General features: G+C 36.7%; 1 protein-coding gene across 4 annotated transcripts in view; it reads right to left on the reverse strand.

Moving 5' to 3' along the window:
* The window catches only part of NME7 (NME/NM23 family member 7), a 266,701-nt gene that overhangs the window by 122,029 nt on the left and 117,960 nt on the right, over window positions 1-26,712 (reverse strand). For all 4 annotated transcript variants that reach the window (XM_032631246.1, XM_032631269.1, XM_032631265.1 and 1 more), the window contains exon 10: window positions 18,003-18,104. In XM_032631246.1, coding sequence (XP_032487137.1) covers window positions 18,003-18,104 — 102 coding nt within the window. The remainder of the gene's footprint in view (window positions 1-18,002; window positions 18,105-26,712) is intronic.

Consider the following 26,712-nt stretch of genomic DNA (forward strand, 5'->3'; position numbering starts at 1 on the left):
ATGATCCGAGGTGGAGCTGAGGCAGTGATGCTAGCGCTGGGGAGTGACTGCAAATACAGATTATCATTAGCAGAGAGGTCTGACTGCCCAGAGACCATAATAAATCAATTGCTTGCAGACTCATATCAAAACCCTATCAGTGAGTGGCGAGTGACAAGCTGCATCTGGTGGCAGGCTTTACAGTGGCAAGTGAGTTGATGTACTTCAACTGTACAGCTGCATCTGGTGGCAGGCTTTAAGTCAGAATCCTACACTTATTTTAGTCTGCGTGTGGACCACTCATTATTTTATTTATCACTTCTGTCTGTGTCTCTTTCCTGTACTGCGTACTTGTCACAGTTTTGGTAAGCCCACAAGCTAACCCTAGCCAAAATGAGTAAAAAATAAATGTCACTGGAGAGCTTCTTTGAAAGGGGGAAAGACCCAATGATGAGACAGCAGAAGACTCTAAGACTGCCAACAAAAAGAAAGCTGCATTTAAAAGAAAATACCAAGAGTCCTACTTAAATTGGGGGTTCACTGCAACAGGTGATTCACATTCTCCAAGCCCATTCTGTATAATATGTGGCAACTGGCTATCCAACGAAGCCATGAAACCTTCAAAACTGCTTCGCCACATAGAGACCAAGCACCCTGCATTAAAAGACAAGCCTTTGTGGTTTTTCAAAACGAAAATACATGAACAGAAAGAAAAGAAGCAATTATTGAAGGCTACCACTTCATCAAATGTGTCTGCACTGAGAGCATCACTCTTAGTGGCTAACCACGTTGCTAAAGCTAAGAAGCCCTTTACTACTGGTGAAGAGTTGATCCTGCCTGCTGCTAAGGACATTTGTCATGAACTTTTAGGAGGCTGCAGTTCTAAAGGTGGCACGTGTTCCTCTTTCAGCTAGCACCATAACTAGATGAACTGATGAAACAGCAGAGGGTATTGAGGCACAATTGTTAGAGAGGATTAATGAGTTGCCGTGGTATGCAATCCAGGTTGACGAATCTACTGATGTTGACATCAACGCAACAATGCTTGTTTTTGCGCGATATATATTTCAGAAGGATGTGCACGAGGATATGTTATATACACTTTTGTTGCCAACCAACAACACAGCTGCAGAACTATTCAAGTCTTTGAATGATTACATATGAGTAAAACTGAATTGGTCATTTTGTGTCGGTATATGCACGGATGGAACAGCTGCCGTGACTAGACATCTTTCTGGTTTCACTACTCGGGTCACAGAGGTGGCTTCTGAATGTGAATCTATGCACTGTGTCATCCATAGAGAAATGCTGGTTAACTGAAAATGTCACCTGAACTTAACAACGTTTTGCAGGATGTGATTACAATTATCAACTACATTAAAGTACATGTCCTTAACTCACGTCTGTTTGCGCAGCTCTGTGAGGAGATGGACACAGGGCACACACGTCTTCTCTTATACACAGAAGTGAGATGGCTTCTAAAGGTAGATCACTGGCCGGAGTTTTTGAGTTACAAGAGCCGTTCCAGAGATTTCTTTTAGAAAAACAGTCACCATTGGCAGCACATTTCAGTGACACAGAATGGGTCACAAAACTTGCTTACTTGTGTGATATATTCAACCTGCTCGACGAATTCAATCTGTCACTTCAGGGGAGAATGACAACTGTGTTCAAGTTGGCAGATAAAGTGGCTGCATTCAAAGCCAAACTGGAATTATGGGGGTGACTAGTGAACACTGGGATTTCTGACACGTTTCAGACATTAGCAGAGATTTTGAAAGAGACTGAGCCAGGGCCTCCTTTCTCCCACCTGGTGCATGATCACCTATCTCAGCTTTCCAAAGAGTGAGCATTCCTTCCCAACCACAAAAGACCCCCAAACTGGGAAAGAATGGATCTGCGACCCATTTGTGAATAAGCCTGGTGAATCGACTTTGTACATGCTGGAAGAGGATCAACTGCTTAAGATGGCAAATGATGGTGGCCTTAAAAGTATGTCTGAGACAACTTCAAATCTCCATACGTTCTGGGTTAAAGTCGAGGCAGAATATCCTGAGACTGCACAAAAGCACTGAAAAGCCTGCTTCCATTTCCAATACCCTATCTTTGTGAGGCAGGGTTTTCTGCTGTGACGGCCACCAAAACGAGATTACAGAGTAGACTGGACATAAACAACACACTTCAGGTGTCACTGCCTCCCAGCACTCCCAGATGGGACCATCTAGTTGCAGGAAAACAAGCTCAGGGCTCCCACTGATTCTGCATTATGGTGAGCTGTAGAATTATTTCATTATATATTACAACGTAATAATAATAGAAATAAAGTGCAGAATAAACGTAATGCGCTCGAATCATCCCCAAACCAGCCACCCCCCCACCCCAGTCCCTGGAAAAACTGTCTTCCACACAACTGGTCCCTGGTGCCAAAAAAGTTGGGGACCGCTGCTTTAGAACACCCTCACTTAAAAAATAGATAGTTAAAGAGTGTAGCTAAGGGGACCAAGTCTCAGCCTGTGATTTCTCCCAAGTGGAGAAAGTGAAAGTCTGTGAGTGAGCACCTGGCTTCCGCAGCACTGCAGGATGATGCCAAAGAAGCCCATTTCTCTCTCACTACATTCAAAGTACTGAATTGTGAGCTGCATGACTAGAGAGTGGGAACAGCTGGGAAAGCAGCAGACAAGCGCACTAAAAGGACACGGATCCTAAAAACTCTGTCACAGACTCCATCAGGAAGCCTGTCCATGAGCTGCTGGGGATGCCTCACCAGAGGATCACCTCAACTAGCCCAGGGGCACCACCAGTACTCACACACGCCTCACCCACCATGTGAGGTGCTCACCCCGTGTGCTCCCTGTGTGCATTCCCAACGGCAGCAGTGAGAGAAAGTGTCGGCAAATGGCTAGTGAGCCTGTGCAGAAAGCCAACAAGAATTTGTGAGCCAGGGAGAGACCACAAACTTGAGCTTTAGTGTCATCTTTGAAAAAGCAAAAGGCAAGCTGTCGGCATCCAGCCTGGTGCATTTCAGGATCAAGAGAAGGCATACAAATTTAAGAATTCTGCCAGAAGAGGGAGCAAGAAGTGTGAAGCTGGTATATCCATACAAGTTCTAAGAAACCCTGGAATCCCTAGCAGGGCTGATGGAAGGTATTTCTCTCCAAAAGGTAGTTAATAAAGAAGAAAAGAGGTGAGTTCTACTTCAAATGTGAAGACAGCAACACAAAACTTCAAGATATATGAAAAAAAAATCAATGAAACATGACACAACCAAAGAATCACAATAATCTTCTAGTAACTGATCCCAAGACATGAAGATCTGTTACTTACCTGATAAAATCTTCAGAATACCTGTTTTAAGGAAGCTCAATGAACTACAATAAAGCACAGAAAGGCAGGACTTCCCTGGTGGCACAGTGGTTAAGAATCTGCCTGCCAGTGCAGGGGACACGGGTTTGAGCCCTGGTCTGGGAAGATCCCACATGCTGTGGAGCAACTAAGCCCGTGCACCACAACTACTGAGCCTGCACTCTAGAGCCTGTGAGCCACAACTACTGAGGCTGCATGCCACAGCTACTGAAGCCTGCATGCCTAGAGCCCATGCTCTGCAACAAGAGAAGCCACTGCAATGAGAAGCCCACGCACCACAATGAAGAATAGCCCCCGCTTGCCACAACTAGAGAAAGCCCATGCGCAGTAACGAAGACCCAACACAGCCTAAAATAAATAAATAAATTTGAAATATGTACAGCTTTAAAAAAAAAAAAAAACACAGAAAGGCAGTTCAAAAAAATCAGGAAAACAATACACACACAAAATGAGAAGTTTAACAAAGAGACAGAAATTAAAAAAAAAAAGAACCAAACAGAAATTCTGAAGCTGAAGAATACAATGAATGAAAAGAAAAATGAGCTAGAGAGCATCACTCTCAGAATGAATCAAGCAGAAGAAAGAATCTTTGAGTTAGAAGAGAGAAACCAGGAAATCATTCAGTCAGAGGAGGACAAAAAAGAATGAAAAGAGTGAAGAAAGTCTACATGATCTATATTATCAAAAGCAATAACTCGCAAATTATTGGAATCTCAGAAAAAGAGAGGAACATGATGATAGAAAGCTTAAGTAAAGGAGGGATGGCTGGGAATTTCCCAAATCTAGAGAGGCCTGGATATCCAAGTTCATGAAGCTCATAGATCATCGAACAAACAAAACCTAAACAGATCCTGTCCAAGAGATATTATAATAAAACTCAAAAATCAAAGACAAAGAGAGAAACTTAAGAGCAGCAAGAGTAAAAAAAGGTTGTAACTTACAAGGGGACCCCCATAAAGCTATTAATGAATTTCTCAGCAGAAAACTTATAGGCCAGGAGAGAGTGAGGTGATTCAAAGTGCTGAAAGAAAGAAAACAAAAAACAAAAAAGCACCTGCCAATCATAAATACAATATCTGGCAAAGTTGTCCTTCAGAAATAAAGGAGAGCTAAAAGCTTTTCCATACAAACAAAAGCTGAGGGAGTTCATCACCCCTAGACCTGCCTTACAATGCTGAAAGGAGTTCTTCAGGCTGAAATGAAAGAATGCTAAGTAGTAATATGAAAATATACAACACATGGGGTAAAGGTAAGTATGTAGTCAGATTCTGAATGCTCTAAAATTGTAACATGGTGGTGTATTAACCAGTTAACTGTAGTAGAAAGGTTAATAAACAAGAATATTAAAAATAACTAACCTAAGACATCAAAAACAGAAAAGGGGAGAGTCAAAGGGTAGAGTTTTTGTATGCAATCAAAGTTAAGTTGTTACTAGTGTAAAACAGACTGTCATATATTTAAGTGTTTATGTAATACTCATGGTAACCAAAAAGCAAAAGCCTACAGTCCACTCACAAAAAAACAAAGAGAAGGGAATCAAAGCACACCACTATGGAAAAATCATCAACACACACATAAAGACAGCAAAAGAGGGAGAAAGGAACACAGGAACTACAAAACAGTCAGAAAACAATAAGATGCCATTAGTAAATCCTTATCTATTAATAATTACTCTATATGTAAATGAATTGAATACTCAAAACAAAAGGCATAGAGAGGCTGGATGGATTAAAAAAAAAGATCGAACTATATTCTGCCTACCAGAGACTCACTTTAAGGACATACATAGGCTCAGAGTAAAGGGACGGAAAATCATACTTCATGCAATTAGAAGTGAAAGAGAGAAGAGCTAGCAATATTTACTCAGAAAAAAAAAGATTTTACACCAAAAACTGTAACAAAAAGCACAGATCATTATATAATGATAAAGGGGTTAATTTATCAAGGGGATATAATAATCACAAATATATATACACCTAACATCAAAACACCTAAATATATTAAGCACATACCAACAGATCTGAAGGGAGAAACAGACAACAATATAATAATAGTAGGGGATATCAATACTCCACTTTCAACAATGGACAGATCATTCAGAGAGTAAGTCAATAATAAAACATTGGAGTTGAACTATATTTTAGACCAAATGAACCTAAGATACATATACAGAACATTCCCTCCAACAGAAGCAGAATACACATTCTTTTCAACACACAGGGGAACTTCTCCAGGATAGACCATATAATAGGTAACAAAATAGGCCTTAGAAAATTTAAGAAAGTTGAAATACCAAATATCTTTTCTGACCACAATGGTATGAAACTAGAAATCAGTAACAGGAGGAAAACTGGAAAATCCATAAATACTTAGAAATTAAACACTCCTGAACAACCAATGGGTCAAAGAAGAAATCAAAAGGAAAATCAAAAGATATCTTGAAACAAACGAATATGGAAACACATATATTAAAATTTATGGGGGAAGTCTGGAAAGTGTTTGGGACTTGCCTTAGGTGATATCTATTTCCCTGACCCACTCCCTTCACCTCCAGTCATGGGTAGGTTCATGTCTTTTATGGTTCTTTATTATCCTCTACCCTCTAGTGTCTACACTCAGCACTTTGCATCCTACTCGTGTAAGTGACTATCTCTCCCTTTAGACACCAGGCAAAATTTTCTTGTACTGGCTCTCCAGATCAGGGTCTGGTATAACTTCTAAGTTCAATAAATGTTTGCTGAATAACTGCAAAAAAAAGCTTATGGAATGCAGCAAAAATAGATCTAAGAGGGAAACTCATAGTGATAAGTGCCTACATTAAGAGACAAGAAATACCTCAAAATGAACAACCTAACTTCTCATCTCAAGGAACTCAAGGAAGTAGAAATTAACTAAATCCAAAGTCAACAGAAGCAAGAAAATAACAAAGGTCAGAGCAGAAATAAATAAGAGACCACAAAAACAATAAAAAGATAAATGAAACCAAAAGCAGCTGGTTTTTTGAAATGATAAACAGAACTGACAAACCTTTAGCTAGACTACTTAAAAAAAAAAAAGTGAGAAGACTCAAAATCAGAAATATAGAGGAGACATTACAACTAATACCAAAGAAATAAAGGATCATAAGAGACTACTGTAAAATCATACACAACAAACTGGACAACCTAGAAGTACTGGATAAATTCCTAGAAATATGAAAGCTATGAAGAATGAATTATGAAGAAATAGAAAATCTGAATAAACCAATAATGAGGAGGTTGAATCAGCAACCAAAACTCTCCCAATGAAGAAAATCCTAGGACCAGATGGTTTCCCTGGTGAAATCTACCAAATATTTAAAGAAGCATTAACATCAATCCTTCTCAAATTCTTCCAAAAAATTGAAGAGGAATAGAATGAATGCTTCCAAACTCATTCTATGAGGCCAGCATCACCCTGATACAAAAACCAGAAAGAGACACGATGATTAAAAAAAAATTACAGGCCAATATCACTGATTAACATAGATGCAAAAATACTCAACAAAATATTAGCAAACCAAATTTAACAATATTAAAAAGGATCATACACCATGATCAAGCGAGATTTATCCCAAGGATGCAGTATGGTTCAATATCTGCAAATCAATGTGATACAACACATAAACTAAAGAATAAAAATCATATAAACATCTCAATAGATGCAGAAAAAGTTTCTGACAAAATTCAACATCTATTTATCATAAAAACTCTCAACAAAGTGGGTGTAGAGAATACATACCTCAACATACTGTCATAGATGATGAACCTAAAACCAATATCATACTCAATGGTGAAAGTCTGAAAGCATTTCCTCTATGATTGGGAACAAGATATGATGCCTACTCTCACCATTTTTACTCAACAGAGTACTGGAAATCCTAGCCACAGCAAAGGCAAGAAAAAGAAATAAAAGGAATCCAAATTAGAAAGGAAGAATTAAAACTGTCACTATTTGCAGATGACATGATACTATATATAGAAAATCCTGAACACCACCAAAAAACTAGTAAAATGAATTTAGTAAAGTTGCAGGATAAAAAAAAATCAATATATAGAAATCTGTTGCATTTTTATACACCAATAGTGAACTATCAGAAAGAGAAAATAAGAAAATAATCCCATTTACAATCACATCAAAAGTAATACAATACCTAGGAATAAACCTAACCAAGGAGGTAAAAGATTCATACTCAAAAAACTATAAGACATTGATTTAAAAAGACCTGAAAATGACAAAAAAAAAAAAAATGGAAAGATATAACATGCTCATGGATCGAAGAATATTGCTTAAATGTCCATACTACCCAAAGCAATCTACAGATTCAATGTAATCCCTATCAAAATTTCGATAGCACTTTTCGCAGAAATAGAACAAACAATCTTAAAATTTTAGGGAACCACAGAGGACCCCGGGTAGTCAAAGTAACCTAAGAACAATAAAGCTGGTGGCATCACACGTCCTGATTTCAAACTACAGTATAAAACTATAGTAATCAAAATAGTATGGTATTGGCATAAAAAGAGACATACAGATCAATGGAACAGAATAGAGAACACAGAAATAAACCCATGCATATACGGTCAGTTAATTTACAACAAAGGAGCCAAGAATACACAACAGGAAGAAGATAGTATTTCTGCAATAAATAATATTGGGAAAACTGGACAGTCACATGCAAAAGAATGAAACTGGACACTATCCTATACCATACACAAAAATTAATGCAACATGAATTAAAAGACTTAATCCATAAAACTCCTAGAAGAAGACACAGGCAGTAAGCTCCTTGCTATCGATCTTGGCAATGATTTTTTGGATCTGACAGCTAAAGCAAAGGCAACAAAAGATAAACTAGTGGGACTACATTAAACTAAAAAGCTTTTGCACAGCAGGACTTCCCTGGCATCCAATGGTTAAGACTCTGTGCTTCCACTGCAGGGTTCAATCCCTGGTTGGGGAACTAAGATCCTGCATGCCATGCATGCCATGTGGCCAAAAATCCTTTGCAGAGCAAACAAAACCATTAACAAAGTGAAAAGGCAGCCTACTGAGCAGGTGATGTTTGCAAATAATACATCAATAAGGGGGTAATATCCAAAATATATAAAGAACTCACACAACTCAACACCCAAAAAACAACTGATATAAAATAAAACAAACAACTGAAATAAAATACAAAATAAAATGCAAAATTAATACACAGAAATCTGCATTTCTATACACTAACAATGAAAGATCAGAAAGAGAGATTAGGGAAACAATCCCATTTACCACTGCATCAAAAAGAATAAAATATCTAGGAATAAATCTACCTAAAGAGGCAAAACACCTGTACCCAGAAAACTATAAGATACTGATGAAAGAAACGAAAGATGACACAAACGGAGAGATATACCATGTTCTTGAACTGGAAGAATTAATATTGAGAAAATGACTATGCTACCCAAAGCAATATACAAATTAAATGCAATCCCTATCAAATTACCAATGGCATTTTTCACAGAATTCGAACAAAAAACTGTACAATTTGTATGGAAACACAAAAGACCACAAATAGCCAAAGCAATCTTGAGAAAGAAAAATGGAGCTGGCGGGGGACTCCCAGAAATACAGATCGATGGAACAGGATAGAAAGCCCAGAGATAAACCCACGCATATATGGACACCTAACTTACAACAAAGGAGGCAAGAACATACAATGGAGAAAAGACAGCCTCTTCAATAGTGGTGCTGGGAAAACTAGACAGCTACATGTAAAAGAATGATATTAGAACACACCATACACAAAAATAAATTCAAAATGGATTAAAGACCTAAATGTAAGGCTAGATACTACAAAACTTTTAGAGGAAAACATACAGAAAATACTCTTTGACATAAATCACAGCAAGATCTTTTTCAATCCACCTCCTAGAGTATGAAAATAAAAACAAAAATAAACAAATGGGACCTAATGAAACTTAAAAGTTTTTGCACAGCAAAGGAAACCATAACAGAATGAAAAGACAACCCTCAGAATGGGAGAAAATATTTGAAAACAAAGCAACCAACAAGGGATTAATCTCCAAAATACACAAGCAGCTCATGCAGCTCAATATCAAAAAAACCCAGCAACCCAATTAAAAAATGGGAAGATAGGGCTTCCCTGGTGGCGCAGTGGTTGAGAGTCCGCCTGCCGATGCAGGGGACATGGGTTCATGCCCCGGTCCGGGAAGATCCCACATGCCACGGAGCAGCTGGGCCCGTGAGCCATGGCCGCTGAGCCTGCGCGTCCAGAGCCTGTGCTCCGCGACGGGAGAGGCCACAGCAGTGAGAGGCCCGCGTACCGCAAAAAAAAAAAAAAAAGGGAAGATATAAACAGACATTTCTCTAAAGAAGACATACAGATGGTTAAAAAGCACTTGAAAAGATGCTCAACATCACTAATTATTAGAGAAATGCAAATCAAAACTCCAGTGAGGTATCACCTCACACCAGTCAGAATGGCCATCATCAAAAAATCTAGAAACAATAAATGCTAGAGAGGTTGTGGAGAAAAGGGAACCCTCCTACAGTGTTGGTGGGAATGCAAACTGATACAGCCACTATGGAGAACAGTATGGAGGTTCCTTAGAAAACTGAAAATAGAGCTACCATATGACCCAGCAATCTCACTCCTGGGCATATATCCAGAGAAAACCATATTCGAAAAGATACATGCACCCCAATGTTCACTGCAGCACTATTCACAATAGCCAGGACATGGAAGCAACCTAAATGTTCATCAACAGAGGAGTGGATAAAGAAGATGTGGTACATATATACAATGGAATATTACTCAGCCATAAAAATAGAACAAAATAATGCCATTTGCAGCAACATGGATGGACACTCATACGGAGAGAAATTCTCATAGTGAAGTAAGTCAGAAAGAGAAAGACAAATACCGTATGATATCTCTTTTATGTGGAATCTAAAAAAAGGCTACAAATGAACTTATCTACAAAACCAAAACAGAGTTACAGATGTAGAAAATAAACTTATCATTACCAGGGGGTAATGGGGAGAGGGATAAATTGGAAGATCAGGATTGACAGATACACACTACTATATATAAAATAGATAACCACAGTAAGTCCCCTACATACAAACGAGTTCAGTTCCAAGAGTGCATTCATAAGTCCAATTTGTTCGTGAGTCCAACAAAGTTAGCCTAGGTACCCAACTAACACAATTGGCTGTACAGTACCGTACTGTAGCTGTACAGTACGGTACTGTAATAGGTTTATAATACTTTTCACACAATACAACAAACACACACACAAAATAAACAAAACATTTTTAATCTTACAGGACAGTACCTTGCAAAGTACAGTAGTACAGTACAACAGCTGGCATACAGGGGCTGGCATTACTGACTGGAGGAGGGAGAGGAGGTGGGAGATGGTAGAGCTGAAGGATTGTCAGCAATAAGAGATGGCGGGCAAGCTGCAATTTCACTCATGCCTGATGTTGATGGCTCAGGTTCTGGTCCTTGCTGGATTCAATTCTATCTACCCTCTTGAAAAAAAAAAATCCAGTTTTTTTCATGTCTGGATAGTAGCTAATTTTTTCTCATCATAGATGACATGGCAGCACTGGATTGCATTCTGAATGGCTGCTGTAACCTTTATGTACCATTCTACATTCGGGTCCTGTGCCTCCTCAAATAAAGAAAATCCCCTTGCCATGTCCTGCACCATGAATCTCTTCAGTTCTTCAGTTACTTCTTACTTCTATCTCTCTTTGTCCTTTCTCTGGGCCTCTAATTCCATCTCTATCGCTTGGCACTTCTTAGCAGTACCAGCTACATCACCGCTGCTTTTACACTTGCTTCCGCACATCCTGGGCTTGAAATAAAGATACTGTACTACTGTACTCTGTACAGTACTGTATAGTAAAGTACGCAAAAGCACAACCACTTGTAGAGGATGCACGCATGTGACAACGTACGCCAGATACACGAACTAACTTACATGATTGGACATGCGAACGCAGTTCTAATCTCTGAAAGTTCGCAACTTGAAGGTTTGTAATGTAGGGGACTTGCTATAATAAGGACCTACTGTATAGTACAGGGAACTCTAATTCAGTACTCTGTAATGGGCTATATGGGAAAAGAATCTAAAAAAAGGGTGGATATATGTATTTGTATAATAGATTCACTTTGCTGTACAACTAAAACTAACACATTGTAAATCAATTATATTCCAAGTAAAAAAAAAATGGCAGAGAATCTGAGTACATGCTTTTCTGTAGAAGACATACAGATGGACAACAGTTACATGAAAAGATGCTCAACAACTGCATAATGGAATATTACTCAATCATAAAAAGAAGAAATCTTGCCATTTATAACAACATGGATAAATCTAGTGTGTACTAAACTAGTGAAATAAGTCGGACAGAGAAAGAGAAATACCACATGATCTCACTCATGTGGACTCTTAACAAACAAATGGAACAAACAAAACAGAAACAGATTAATAGATACACAGAGCAAACTGGTGGTTGCCAGAAAGGGTGGGGGTTGGGTGAAATAGGTAAAGAGGATTAAGAGGTACAAACCTCCATTTATATAATAAATAAATCATGATGAGTATAAGGAATATATATATAAGCATAAGGAATATGGTCAAAAATATAATTATTTTGCATGGGGACAGATGGTTACTAGATTTATCATGGTGATAATTTCAAAATGTATGCAAATGTCAAATCACTACGTAGTACTCTGAAACTAACATAATGGGTAAGTCAACTATATTTCAATATTTTAAAAAGGCATTGAATATGGCTGTGGAAGAAAACTGAGAAGATAATTGACAGGAGCTGAGCTCTGAGGCCAGGTGTTGGGTGAATCTTCCACATGGATGTTATGGTAAGAAATGGGATGAAGAGAAGGACTATGATCATGGTTTCCAAGTCTTCAGTGAATAAAGGAATGTGACCAGAAAGTCAATAGATGACAGAAGCAACAAGTTCCAAGCATTTCTCTTCCAAGTTTCAACAACTTTCTGCACATTCATGAAGAAAGAACGGCCCTTCAAAATATCATGATAGGGGGCTTCCCTGGTGGCGCAGTGGTTGAGAGTCCGCCTGCCGATGCAGGGGATACCGGTTCGTGCCCCGGTCCGGGAGGATCCCGCATGCCGCGGAGTGGCTGGGCCCATGAGCCATGGCCGCTGGGCCTGCGCGTCCGGAGCCTGTGCTCCGCAATGGGAGAGGCCACAGCAGTGAGAGGCCCGCATACCGCAAAAAAAAAAAAAAAAAAAAAAAAAAAAAAAAAAAAAAAAAATATCATGATACTTCTACTTTGATCCTGAAATCAGTGAAGGCCACTAGATAGCAGGTAAAGTATCCCTCTGGAAAATCAAATGAATGAAAAACTTCATTAAATTTGAAGAGCCACTTTTACTTTTTGTGTATGAAAATGACTCAATTCAATCTGACAATGGGGTAAAGGTTTCAAAGCATGAAAGCAGATGAGGGTAGATATTCACTTGACAAAATAATTCAGATTCCCTTAAATAAGATCCTTTGCGTAAAATATTTTATGAACACATTTTTCATGTGTTCACATTTTTCATAAAATACGGCATACCTATGTTAGGTTATTTTGGCTTGTCATACTCACCAGTCCAAGAACAAATACATTCTGCATGATTTTTCCAAACAATTTACCACTTCTTTGGTGACTCTTTCAGGTTCCTAATGGCTCGGCAGGAAAACTGCCAAGCTACTCAACAGTGAAATTCTTCAGCAGGTGCAATTAAAATCTCTTCCAGAGGCAAATCTGGAACCGATTTTCTGCCTATGTGAATGTATTTTCTGCAGGTGATTGTGTGGTGAGTGAATACTTCTGTAATTGTAAAGGAATCTGTTGTGACAATTTTACCATTCTATATAGTAGCGTCCAACATTTTTCAAGCACCCTTATGAGTAGAATATGTACATACATCAAAATATGTATCTATTTTAATAGATTATTTACATGTACTCTTATTAGTCCACACATTAACTATATCAAACTTTATTTTTTCTTATTTTTCATATGGTAAATAAATATAAATGGAAAGTCTAATAATCCCCACCCCACCCCCACACACACAATGTATTGTCTTGTGCACCTCCCCCTCTTTGGAGACCACTTCTGGACAGACTGGAAGAAATTCCATTCATACATATGACTGTTTCCTTCCAGCTATGAGACCACAGAGAGGCATAATCTCTGCCAATAGCAGATATCAATGATGAAAGTGATGTCAATATACAACATATACAGTTGACCCTTGGACAACAAGGGTTTGAACTGCTCAGGTCCACTAATATGCAGATTTTTTTCAACAGTAAATACTACACTACTACACAACTTGCGGTTGGTTGAATCTGTGGATTCAGAACATGGATATGGAGGAACCACAGATATGGGAGGATGACTACAAGTTACACATGGATTTTTGACTGCTCAGAGGCTTGGTGCCCCTCCACTCGTTCAAGGGTCAACTGTATGGTTACAAAGTTCAACGGTCAACTGTATGGTTACAAAGTGATCTAATGATCACTGTTAGGCCGAATCTTCTTTTGAATCAACTTAAAAAGTAGTTCTACATCTTAGAAAAGTATAAAGAAAAAAAGGACCCACTTTGTAGATAAAATACATTCAAACAATAAATTAGTACCAGTTGTTAAGTAGGTGTAAAAATATAGCCAGTGTATTCATTAATTCATCAAATATTAATTGCATGGCCATTATGTACCTGGCTTTCTTCCAAGTGCTAATTATATTGATGTGTATTGTAACCAAGGCTCTCACTTTATATGTGGGAATTACTAAGCAGTGAAGAAATAAATTTCTAAATTATTTTTATATAACACATGAACAGATTGGCACACCTGGCAGTTAAAAGTGAGATTGCTATTTAATTATCAATTCTGCCTCCTAGAGCTAAACCATTAAGTTCCTCAAAGATAAGGACTGTATTTGTTTATTAATATAAACCTGGTAGCACCTAGCATAGTGGCTGGCATGTAGTAAACATTCAATATCTATTTACTGGAAAGGTGGGAGAAAGAGAGAGGAAGAAGGATAAAATGAACTAAAGTCTGAGACCAAACTGTAAGAGCCATTTTATTGTCCCTAAAGCTTGACTGTAACTACTAATGGTGTTTCTTCTGACTTGGAAATACCCATCAATACCCATCAAAAGCATACAGTTGTGCACAGGGAACTAAACTCAATATTTTGTAATAACCTATAAGGGAAAAGAATCCAAAAAAGAAAAGATATTTATATATGTGTATAACTGAATCACTCTGCTGTACACCTAAAACTAAGACAACATTGTAAATCAACTATACTTCAATAAAATTAAGAAAAAACACCCCCAAATTAAACTAAATTTTAAAAAAGCATATGGTCCCCCTTGAAATCCTGTACCTATACTTAGGAACAGTACATAATTCAGGACCCTGAAACTAAAGAGGAGAAATCAGTCCTGAATCAGCCCCAACTGCTCATTTAAAAGTTCATTTACTTTCAGGTTTTATGATAAAATAAAATGTATTTTTCTAATTATAAACGTAATATAAATACTTTGAAGAAAATTTGTAAAATACAGGAAAGTAGAATTGAACATTATTATAGTCCTACCACGCAGACAGCCACTGTTAACATTTTATATGTTAAACTAGTACCAAATTTTAAAATCCCTGTGATACAACTTTGTATTGATATAATGCAATAAGGGGTTCATAAATAACTAGAATGAAAAAAATATAGTGGAGTAATTCCAACTATGCTTAATGATGCAAGACTTAGGACCCTGAAAGAGATTATGAGTTCCTTAAGGAAAGATACCTTGTTCTAGTCATCTTTGTTATAGCCCAGCCATGGGACCAAGCAGTGAGTCTTGTACATATTATACTATTCATTCCATAAATGTTCACTGAATAAATATCTAGAAAGAAAGGGAATCAGCAAATTTTTTTATTGTCAGGACTCTTCCTTCTATGATTACTCACCTGCTCACTTTCCAACTCTTCCCCCAATGACCTAACTTCTACCATTCATTGCCCTGTACTTTAGCTACAGTAATAACAGTTTGCTGCAGCCCAAAAGTGATGCTGTTTTATGCATTCGTAACTTTACTATCATTCCCCACCTTCTTCACTTAGCTAACATCTACTCATTCCTCATAATTTAGCTCAGATGTCATGTTCTTCAAGAAGACTCCCCTGACCTCATCATCCATCCCCAGACTAAGCTAAATGCTATGATTCTGGGCTCCCATAGTACCCAATACAAACATCCAACAATGCAGTTGCCACAAAACATGGAAACTAACCACTTATATATTTGTGTCCACTCATAGAATGTAAGTTCTTTAAAGCTTCTTTCTTTATAGTCACAAATACCAGCACAGGTTCAATGAATATTTATTGAATGAATGAAAGAATGAACAAACTCATCTCATTCTTTTTTTTTGTCTTAGTTTCTCTCTAATTTACCTCTGGTCAGCTGGTCACCCATAATTTTAATTACCTTAAAAAACAAATGAACAAAACCCCCTCTTGGTCATAAAACACAAATCAAAAATTAAAAACGGCAAACACTGAGCTCTGCTTATTCATTAATATTTAATAAATTAATATTTAATAAATAAATTAATATTTAATAAATTAATATTTAATAAATAAATAATATCACCACCACTTTCTCCTAATGTCCTCTAAAGCAGAATCACATTTTAATAATCACTCTTTCACAATCACACATATTACTTACTTCTATTCTTCTTTCTCCCTGAAAAGATATAAAGTAGGTCCTGCCAACTCTTTCTCTAGTAATGTCATCAGGTCTGCTCCTTTCCTTTTCTATAGCCCCTGCCTTTAATCTCTTCCAATTTAGTTTGCTCTAGTTTCACCAAAGGAATAATTTAGTATATCCAAAATTAAACTACATACAAGGAATTCCTATTTTCTACTATACAGTATTCTAATTATACAGAATCCATAATTTTTAGCCTGGCTTTTAAAGCTATGCATCCCATACTCATCTCTACCAGTATTCCTTACCTTGTTTCCTCTCAGAAAACATATTTCCTTGTGTTTCTAGGTATGCATTTCCCATTGAAGCCAAGCGAATATTCCTGCTGTATACCATAGTAAATCTTCAAATTCTTTCATTGTTACCTTTGTACATAGAGTTTTACAGCTTTCCCTATTCTCTTCATGCCTTGATTCATCTTTAAAATCCCTGTTTACATCTCTCTTCCTCTTACAAAGATTCTTTAATTACCTTCAGGTCATACTAATTGCTCCCTTAATAAACAACCCTTCACCATTTGTATTTTACCTGAACTAACAATATTTTAGACCTTACTAGTATGTTGCTCTGTAAGTGTTTGGAAAGATCTTTATGTATGTGCTTTTTTTTTTGTAAATTTATTTTATCTATTTACTTTTGGCTGCATTGGGTCTTCGTTGCTGTGTGCAGCCTTTCTCTAGTGGCGAGCAGGGGCTACTCTTCGTTGTGGTGTGTGGGCTTCTCATTGTGGTGGCTTCTCTTGTTGCAGAGCACAGGCTGTAGGCACGCAGGCTTCAGTAGTTTGGGCACACGGGCTCAGTAGTTGTGGCACATGGGCTCTAGAGCGCAGGCTCAGTAGTTGGTGCACACGGGCTTAGCTGCTTCACAGCATGTGGGATCTTCCTGGGCCAGGGTTCAAACCCGTGTCCCCTGCATTGGCAGGCAGATTCTTAAACACTGCACCACCAGGGAAGTCCTGTATGTGCTTTTTGATTGTTGAGAACAGGTGTATTGTTTTTTTCCTACAGGGCTTAATCTAGCAGCACTCTCATACAAGCTGGCTTCTTAATAGATGCTGCTAATTTTTTATCTTACATTTAAGGGAACTCAATAAATTGTCTGAATTAAATTGAACTGGCTGTTCTTCATCAATAAACTTTACAAGTGATAGTGAAATAAAGGGTAAATTTAAATTATAGTTAGTGTTTAAAATTGGTAATACTTCCTATAATCCTACCCAGCTTATAACATTTGCATGGAGCTTTTGCATATGTATTCAAATGTTACTTCTGCTTTTCAGTCCCATCCCTGTCTCCATTCCCCTTACCACCAAATGTCCATGTGAAGAAAACCTGAAGCAAACTGAAAGGCATACTAGAGAATATCACTTTTCACATAAGTTCCACTGCTCATATTTATTTACATATCTGGTATGAAGCCACCATATCAATATTCTTCCCATTGAGAGCTTTATTTATGGCCTCCCTATGTCAAAGGATAATTAATACTTTAGACAATTTCTATCACAGAGCTTAACAAATTTACTTACCTACACAATTTAGCAACAAGAAACAATAAAAGAAAATGCCACAGTGTTTCTGCCCATTCTATATTGTCACGAGGCTAATAAAAATTCACTTTTGTGGCAATACTGTAGAAGAAATAAAGGACGTAAAATGCGATTTTGAATAAACATTTGTATCTATTACATTCATTTTGTATTATTTCTTTTAAAGAACTAAAACCATCAAAAACCTGTTAAGATATTTAGTTAATGGATAAAACAAACTTTATGTTTTAAACAATAACTTACAGGATCAGCAGGTCCACAGAATTCTCGAAATGTCACTGTAGGATTAGTCTGTTGAATCTCCATTGCTACACAAGGGCCAGAATACATTTCTGTCACCATTTCCTATAATATGTAATATAAAATAATATTAACAATTAGAATTTAATAATCTTTTACTCCTCCTCTTTTAATTGTACCACTATTCTACTGAACTCAAAATGTTAGTTATGTTTGACATCTTCTCTACCTGTACCCTCTATGCCAAGCAGTTCCCACATTTTGTCCATTTTTCCTGCAAAAATGTATTTTAGATATGTCCCCTTTTCTCCATTCCTACCACTACCACTTTTAGTTTAATGCTTTACCACTTGACATGTTCACTATTTGAAATTAGCTTCTAGTACATCTTCCTTTTAAAAGGCTCTCTCCCCTTGAACACAGTACTGTCAAACAAACACTTCTAAAGATATAAATTCTAAAGTGTTTACCACAAAGAAACTTATAAAAATCATAATGAGTTCCAGCAATAAGGAAAAACAGGCACCAGATTTATTCTCTCACATTAAACATGTAGAAACTAAAAAAATATATATATAAAACAACAGTTTTCAGACACTGGATGACAAACAGCACAGTACTATGATCCCCTAGAGGAGGAAAACAAAAGCTACATAACAGCCCCATCTTACTGCCTGAAGGCTTCCAGACAGTGGGATAGGTAGAGAAAACACAAAAGGGCCCAACATTCTCACTGAGTAGAAGAGACAAAGACTGGAGTTTAGGGAGACCAATGAGGCTAGAATTTGCAGGACAGAATACTACAGGAGGTGGGAGAGCTACAGGAGAGTAAGCTACAGGGATTTGCAGAGAAGTTCACTTGAGCCTTTGACTAAGAGTCTGTGTATGTATAAAGCATACTACCCAAGGCTGAAAAAAAAACTACCGGAAAGCAGAAAATGAAACAATTCACAAAGATAGCACAAGGCTGAGAGTTTGTGCTTTTACCAGCCAGAGTGGAAAGCCCTCATATGATACACAGGGCATCAGGGAGACTCCTCAGAATGGTACTGCATCATAGTAATTGGCCTAAACTTGCTTTAGATATGGAATGCTCTATACCTCTCCTATAAAAGCTTAAAAGCAAGTCTCAGAAGGGTCCAACTGATCCCAAGTAACTTGACTGACTGCCAGTACAAAGTCAAACATTCTTCAAAGGAATACAAAAATACCATGTAACACTGTAAGTTTCACAACATCAGCATATAGTAAAAACTACCAGGCATGCAAAGAAGTAGGACAATATGAACCATCACCAGAAGGAAATAAATAGACCCAGCAATGACAGAAATGATGGATGTAATTACAGAAGAATTTTTAAACAGTCACTATAAATAGGTTCTATATGCTCAAAATATAGAAGGAAACATGGACATAATGCACAGAAAACAGGAGATATTAAAAAGATCCCAATAGAACTTCTAGAGATGAAAATTACATCTGAACTTAAAAATACACTTTATGGGATAAACAGGAAAAGATTTTGTGGAATATCAATGAATTTGAAGGCATGCAATAGAAACTATTAAAAAGCAAGCATGGAGAGAAAGAGAAATAAAGAAAAATTTAAAAACTAAAAAAAAAGACTTGTGGGACAATGACAAGCTGTGTAATTGGAGCCCCAAAGAAAGAAAGGGTGATGAACAGAAATATATTTCAAGAATTAATTGCTAAAAAGAGTTCAAATTTGATGAAACCCACAAACTCACATATCCAACAAAATCAAAGGAGAATAAATGGAAAGAAAAATAAAGTAGGGCACATCATAATCAAATTGGCTATAAAACAACAACAACAACAAACAAAACAACCCAGTGGTAAACAGTAAAAACAAAAACAAAAACCTCAGAAACATCCAAAAAAAGAAACATAACAGTAGAACAAAGATAAGGATAAAAACAAAAACAACAACCTATCTAGAATTCTATACCCGGTTGAGAAAACATTTGGAAAATATTTTCCAAAATGAATGAAAAATAAAGACTTTTTCAGAGTATAGGTCTTTAACCTCCTTGGTTAAGTTTATTCCTAGGTATTTTATTCTTTTTGATGCAACTTTATTTTTTTATTTTTTATTATTTTTTTTTATGTTGGGGGTAGGAGTTTATTAATTAATTTATTTATTTTTTCTGTGTTGGGTCTTCATTTCTGTGCAAGGGCTTTCTCTAGTTGTGGCAAGTGGGGGCCACTCTTCATCATGGTGCGCGGGCCTCTCACTATCGTGGCCTCTCTTTTTGCAGAGCACAGGCTCCAGACACGCAGGCTCAGTAGCTGTGGCTCACGGGCCTAGTTGCCCCGCGGCATGTGGTCCTCCCAGACCAGGGCTCAAACCCGTGTCCCCTGCATTAGCAGGCAGATTCTCAACCACTGCGCCACCAGGGAAGCCAATTTGATGCAACTTTAAATGATGATTGTTTTCTTGCTTTCTCTTTCTGATAGTTCATTATTAGTGTATAGAAAAGCAACACATTTCTATATATTAACCTTATATCCTGCAACTTTACTGAATTCACTTATTAATTCTAATAGTTTTTTTTCATGGAGACTTTAGAATTTTCTCTATATAGTACCATATCATCTGCAAATCATGACAGTTTTATTTCTTCCCTTCCAATCTGGATGCCTTGTATTTCCTTTTCTTGTCTGATTACTGTGACTAGGACTTCTAATACTATGTTAAATAAAGGTTGGGAGAGTGGGCATCCTTGTCTTGGAAGTGAAAGACCTATACTATGAAAACCATAAAACACTGATGAAGGAAATTAAAGACAATACAAAGAAATGGAAAGACTGCAGAAATTAATATTATTAAAATGGCTATATTACCCAAAGCAATCTATAGATTTAATGCAATCCCTTTCAAAATAGCCAAAAAATTTTGCACAGAATTCAAACAAATAATCCTAAAATTTATATGGAACCACAAAGGACGCTGAATTGCCAAAGCAATCTTCAGGAAAAAAAGAACAAAGCTGGAGGTATCATGCTCCCTAACTTCAGACTACACAACAAAGCTACAGTAGTCAAAATGACATGGTACTGACACAAAAACAGACACATAGATCAAGGGAACAGAATAGAAAGCCCAGAATAAACCCACACACTTATGGTCACTCCACAACAAAGGAGGCAAGAATATACAATGGAGAAAAGACAGTCCCTTCAACAAGTGGTGCTGGGAAAACTGTACAGCTACATGTAAAAGAGTGAAATTAGAACATTTCCTCATACCATACACAAAAATATACTCAAAATGGATTAAAGGCCTAAATGTAAGACCTGAAACCAAAAATTTCTAGAAGAAAACATAGGCAGAATACTTTAACGTAAATCGTAGCAATAATTTTTTTGGATCTGTCTCCTATGGCGAAAGAAATAAAAGCAAAAATAAATATATTGGACCTATTAAACTTAAAAGTTTTTATACAGTAAAGGAAACCATTGACAAAATGAAAAGACAACCTACTGAATGGGAGAAAATATTTGCAAATGCTATGACTGATAAGGGGTTAATATCAAAACATAATTTAAAAGCTCATACAATTCAATATCAAAAAAACAAACAACTCAATTAAAGAACTGAACAGACATTTTTCCAAAGAAGACCTACAGATGGCCAACAGGCACATGAAAAGATGCTCAACACTGCTAATCATCAGAGAAATGCAAATCAAAACCACAATGAGATATCACCTCACACCTGCTAAAATAGCTATTATCAAAAAGTCTACAAACAACAAACACTGGTGAGGATGTGGAGAAAAGGGAACCCAAGTACACTCTCAGTGGGAATGTAAATTAGTGCAGCCACTATGGAAAACAGTATGGAAGTTCCTCAAAAAACTAAGAATAGAACTACCATATGATCCAGCAATTCCACTGCTGGGTATACATCTGAAGAAAATGGAAACACTAATTCAAAAAGATACATGCATTCCAATAGCAGCATTATTTACAAGAGCCAAGATATGGAAGCAATCTAAGTATCCAACAACAGATGAATGGATAAGATATGGTATATATACATACAATGGAATACTACCCAGTCATAAAAAAGAATGAAATTCTGCCATTGGCAACAATGTGTATGGACCTAGAGGCTTAGTGAAGTAAGTCACAGAAAGACAAATACTCTATATGTTATCATTTATATGCAGAATCTTAAAAATAAAACAAACACATGTATATAACAAAAGAGAAACAGACTCACAGATGTAGAGAACAAACTAATGGTTACCAGTAGGGAGAGGGAAAGGAGTAGGGGCAAGATAGGGTTATGGGATTAAGAGATACAAACTGGCATGCATAAAATAAGCAACAAGGATATATTGTCAGGGAAATATAGCCATTATTTTTAATAACTTTAAATGGAATATAATCTATAAAAATATTGAATCACTGTGTTGTACACCTGAAACTAATATAATATTGTAAATCATTGATATTTCAATTAAAAGAAGACGTTTTCAGACAAACAAAATCTGAGAGAATTCACCACCAGCAGCCATATACCATAGAAAATGTTAAAGGAAGTACTTCAGACAGAAGAAAAATAATGCCAGACAAAAATATGGATCTATACAAAACAATGGTAAATATGTGGGTAAATATAAAACATACTTCACAGCAACTAAAAAAGAAAAAAATGTAATTGATTTTTTAAAGCAAAAATATTAAAAATGTATTGCAGAGTTTATAACATATATAGATGTAAAATGTATGACAACAGCACGCAGAATAGGAGAGAAGAAATGGAAGTATACTGTTTTAGGGTTCTTAACTCTATATGTGAAGTGGTTTAATGAAAAACATGGTCAAAGAAAAGTGCCCCTCACAGTGTCTGAAACATTCAATGAATGAAACACTTCAGGCAGAAGTGAAAATACATATAAAGCCTGGAGGAAAAAGTACAGTTGGGGTATATGAAGATCAGTAAAGGAGCCATGATATCAGGATCTGAGTAAGAACACAGGAAAGCAGTTAAGAGATGAGGCCAGATCATGGAGGGCCATGTAAACCATTTTAATGATTTTTGAAGGTTTATGATACATAATGCCAAAGTAAAATAAAGGCAATTTATTACAGAACAATATTTAAATATTAATCCAAACTCAGTCATCATGCCTACTAGAAATGCCAGAAGTTAAAGGAGGGAGAGAACTTCATAATTAACATGGTACACAGAACCCTATTCATTAGAATCCCTAGATGTATGCCCCTGAAGTCACTTTACTATTTCACAAAGGTCATATGAAATTGATTTTTATGGATAATTATGTTGAGTAGGATTTTCTGTCTAATGAAATTGAAGTACTGCCTACACATAAATGTCAAGAGCCAAGGTGTCAGTAGGAGTAGAAGAAGGCATGAGCATGTTATCCAAAAACAGAAGTGTAAATTTTGCCCACCTTTCTTTCACCTGTCTCTCTTTCAGTATTAATAACAAATACCAGTAAAACGATAAACATAGAGGGCTGCACAAAATGCAAAGAAAAATGTTGAAAAAAGGACTCCATCAATAGCAAAAAGTGTTCCTTAAAAAATGGACTTGAGAATTCTGTTAACAGATTACGAGAATTAATTAATTAAAAGAATTAACAGAATTCTCAAGTCACCTAGGTTTTTACTTAAGCAAAACACTGTCAAACAAAAAAGCACTTGTCTCCTTCCTTAATAGCCTTTTGACTACCATCCTTAAGCAGTTTCCTTAAGTAGTTGCAGTGGGATGTCTGATTTAATATCTCTCCTCACCAGGACATAAGCTCCATGAATGCAGGTAGTGTGCTTTTTTTGTTCATTTCTGTCTCCCTGGTAGCCAACACATTGTACGGCCCACAGGAGATAATACATGTGTGGTAAATAACTGGATCATGATAACTCTATAAGATGGAATTATTACCTTTTAATGACTGCAAATGCTGAAACAGCAAATTTAACTGTAAATGATCAACACAGAATCTACTATAAAGATTCTCAGCTACAGTAATAACAATAATAGTAGTAATAGTAAAAATAGCTAATATTTACTAAAGCAATAGTCTCAGTATGTGAGACTGCTTTACATGGTTTATTTCATTTAATCACAATAACTTCATAAAGTAATAGTGTTGTTTCTATTTTATATATGGGTAAACTAAGGCTTAAAGAAGGTAAATAACTTCCATGGTCACACAGCTGGTGGGTGTGTTTGGGATTTGAACTTTGCATCTGACTCCATAGCCAAAAAACAACAACAACAAAGGAAACTGAGGTCAGGAAGCTGTAAGCTGTTGCAATGAATTTTGGGAAACAGGAAAATTTTACAGTTTGAAGCAAGTAACATGGGAAAACCTAGAACTAGAGTAGAATTATTAAAAAATATCTGGTACAAAAGTGTCAGTGATGCTGTACTATTTCACACTACATATTCTACATTTCACACCCTTACATCTTTAAGTTCAAAACAATAAAATGGATGGAACCACTAATATGACCTTATATCTCTTATTTCTTTTATAAGTAAGAATCTGAAGACAAAGAGGGTAAAGTGCTGTACTAAAAGTCAAAGTAAGAATCAGATCACCTGTTTTTGTTTCTTTAGGCTATGTTGCCTCTTAAGATTATTTTTACATGGCCTACTTTATAGAATTAAATAAATCTCATAAAATTAAGAGACATCCAGTATCAGCATTTAAAAACTTACCTCTTCCTTGAACTTAAAGCTTGAGTCCTAAATATTAACTGTCATGAAAAATAAGAGACCCAAGAGGAAATACAACAATCACAATAGCAAATGAGACCCAGGATTTGCTATCTGATTCTTGCTATCCCAAATTACCCAAAGTAAGATATCACAATCATATGCATTTCTAGTATACGAATACAGACCATCATACAACTTCCTTTGAATGAAATAGTCTGAATCATGAAATGGGAAAAGAACTTTAAAAGAATCAGAGATTATATACCATTCATAAGAATATATTTACTTCAATAAAATATTACTGGGATAAAAACACTCTTTCCCTTTGGGGAAAATATTCAAGGAAACAACATTTCTTAGCATAAATAAAATTTTATATCATATAAATGCAGTAACATCTCAAAGGTACCTGGATATTGATATATTCTGGTTCATATATATAGTGCATTCTCCCATTAAGATACTGCTACAAACCAATAATCTGAAATACTTGTTTTCAGCTGAATAAGCCATTTTAAGCTGAATAAAAATCATAACCATTACTAAAAATTACTCACAAGACTAATAATTACTCTGAAATAAGGTAGTTTTTCCCCTTCCAAACAGTCCCTCTGTTCCTTCTCCTAAGTAGGTTCTTTTATTAATATTACAAGATTTAAATAGTAATTATAGACAATATCTTACTGAGAAGATTAAACCAAAGAAAGTACATCAATATCAATCATTCTGGGCTGTCCTGACATTAAAGTATAATATTGCTATTGTCATTCAAACTCCTGATTTCTCAGGGGAAATGACAAATACACTCAGTGTTGTTTTTATCTTTATCTCCAGAATTCCAAGATCAAAAAATTCTAAGAGTAAATGTATAGTATATAAAAAAATTGCATGTATGGTATTTTCAAAGCACAGTATAGCACAGAAATATAATGTTGTACACATGAAACATATAATGTTATAAACCAATGTTACCTCAATAAAAAATAAAAGAAAAAGATGAGGCTTTTTAAAAAAAAAAGTTTTTTACCAAAGGGAAATATGGCTTGCCTCAGATATGTACATAAAACATTAACGTCCTCAACTACTACTTGCTACCAAATTCAATACTACCTGATGCTGTATGAGAATGTAACTCAGGATCAAGGCTACTGTAAGATATGCCTCCACGAGTCTCTTCATCTTATATACAATAAAACTATAATATAATGTGCATTAATAAAGGTAGTTGCTTCTAACCATATTTTTTAAAAAGTCAATCAAACACACAAAAGAAGGAAAATGTAAAAAGGGAAGATTTAAGAAATGGGAAACATCTGTCACTGGTTGAATAAATGATGTTAAGATAATTACGGTGGGGGGGACCTTCAAGATGGCGGAGGAGTAAGACGTGGAGATCACCATCCTCCCTGCAAAATACTTCAAAAAAAAAAAATCTCCGTGTGGAACAACTCCTACAGAACAACTACAGAACGCTGGCAGAAGACCTCAGACTTCCCAAAAGGCAAGAAACTCACACCTGGGTAGGGCAAAAGAAAAAGCAGAGACAAAAGAATACGGACAGGACCTGCACCCCTGGGAGGGAGCTGTGAAGGAGGAAAAGTTTCCATACACTAGGAAGCCCCTTCACTGGTGGAGATACGGGGTGAGCTGGGGAGAAGATTCGGAGCCACAAAGGACAGCGCAGCAACAGGGGTACAGAGGGCGAAGCGGAGAGATTCCCACACAGAGGATCGGTGCCGACCAGCATTCAACAGCCTGAGAGGCTTGTCTGCTTACCTGCTGGGGGGGCTGGGGGCTGGGAGATGAGGCTCCAGCTTCAGAGGTCAGATCCCAGGGAGAGGACTGGGGTTGGCTGCGTGAACACAGTCTGAAGGGCGTGTGTTCACCACAGCTAGCAGGGAGGGAGTCCAGAAAAAGTCTGGAACTGCTTAAGAGGCAAGAGACAAATGTTTCGGGGTGCACAAGGAGAGGGGATTCAGATCACTGCCTAAA

The sequence above is a fragment of the Phocoena sinus genome, chromosome 1 (assembly GCF_008692025.1).
Source record: "Phocoena sinus isolate mPhoSin1 chromosome 1, mPhoSin1.pri, whole genome shotgun sequence".
NCBI lineage: Eukaryota > Metazoa > Chordata > Mammalia > Artiodactyla > Phocoenidae > Phocoena > Phocoena sinus.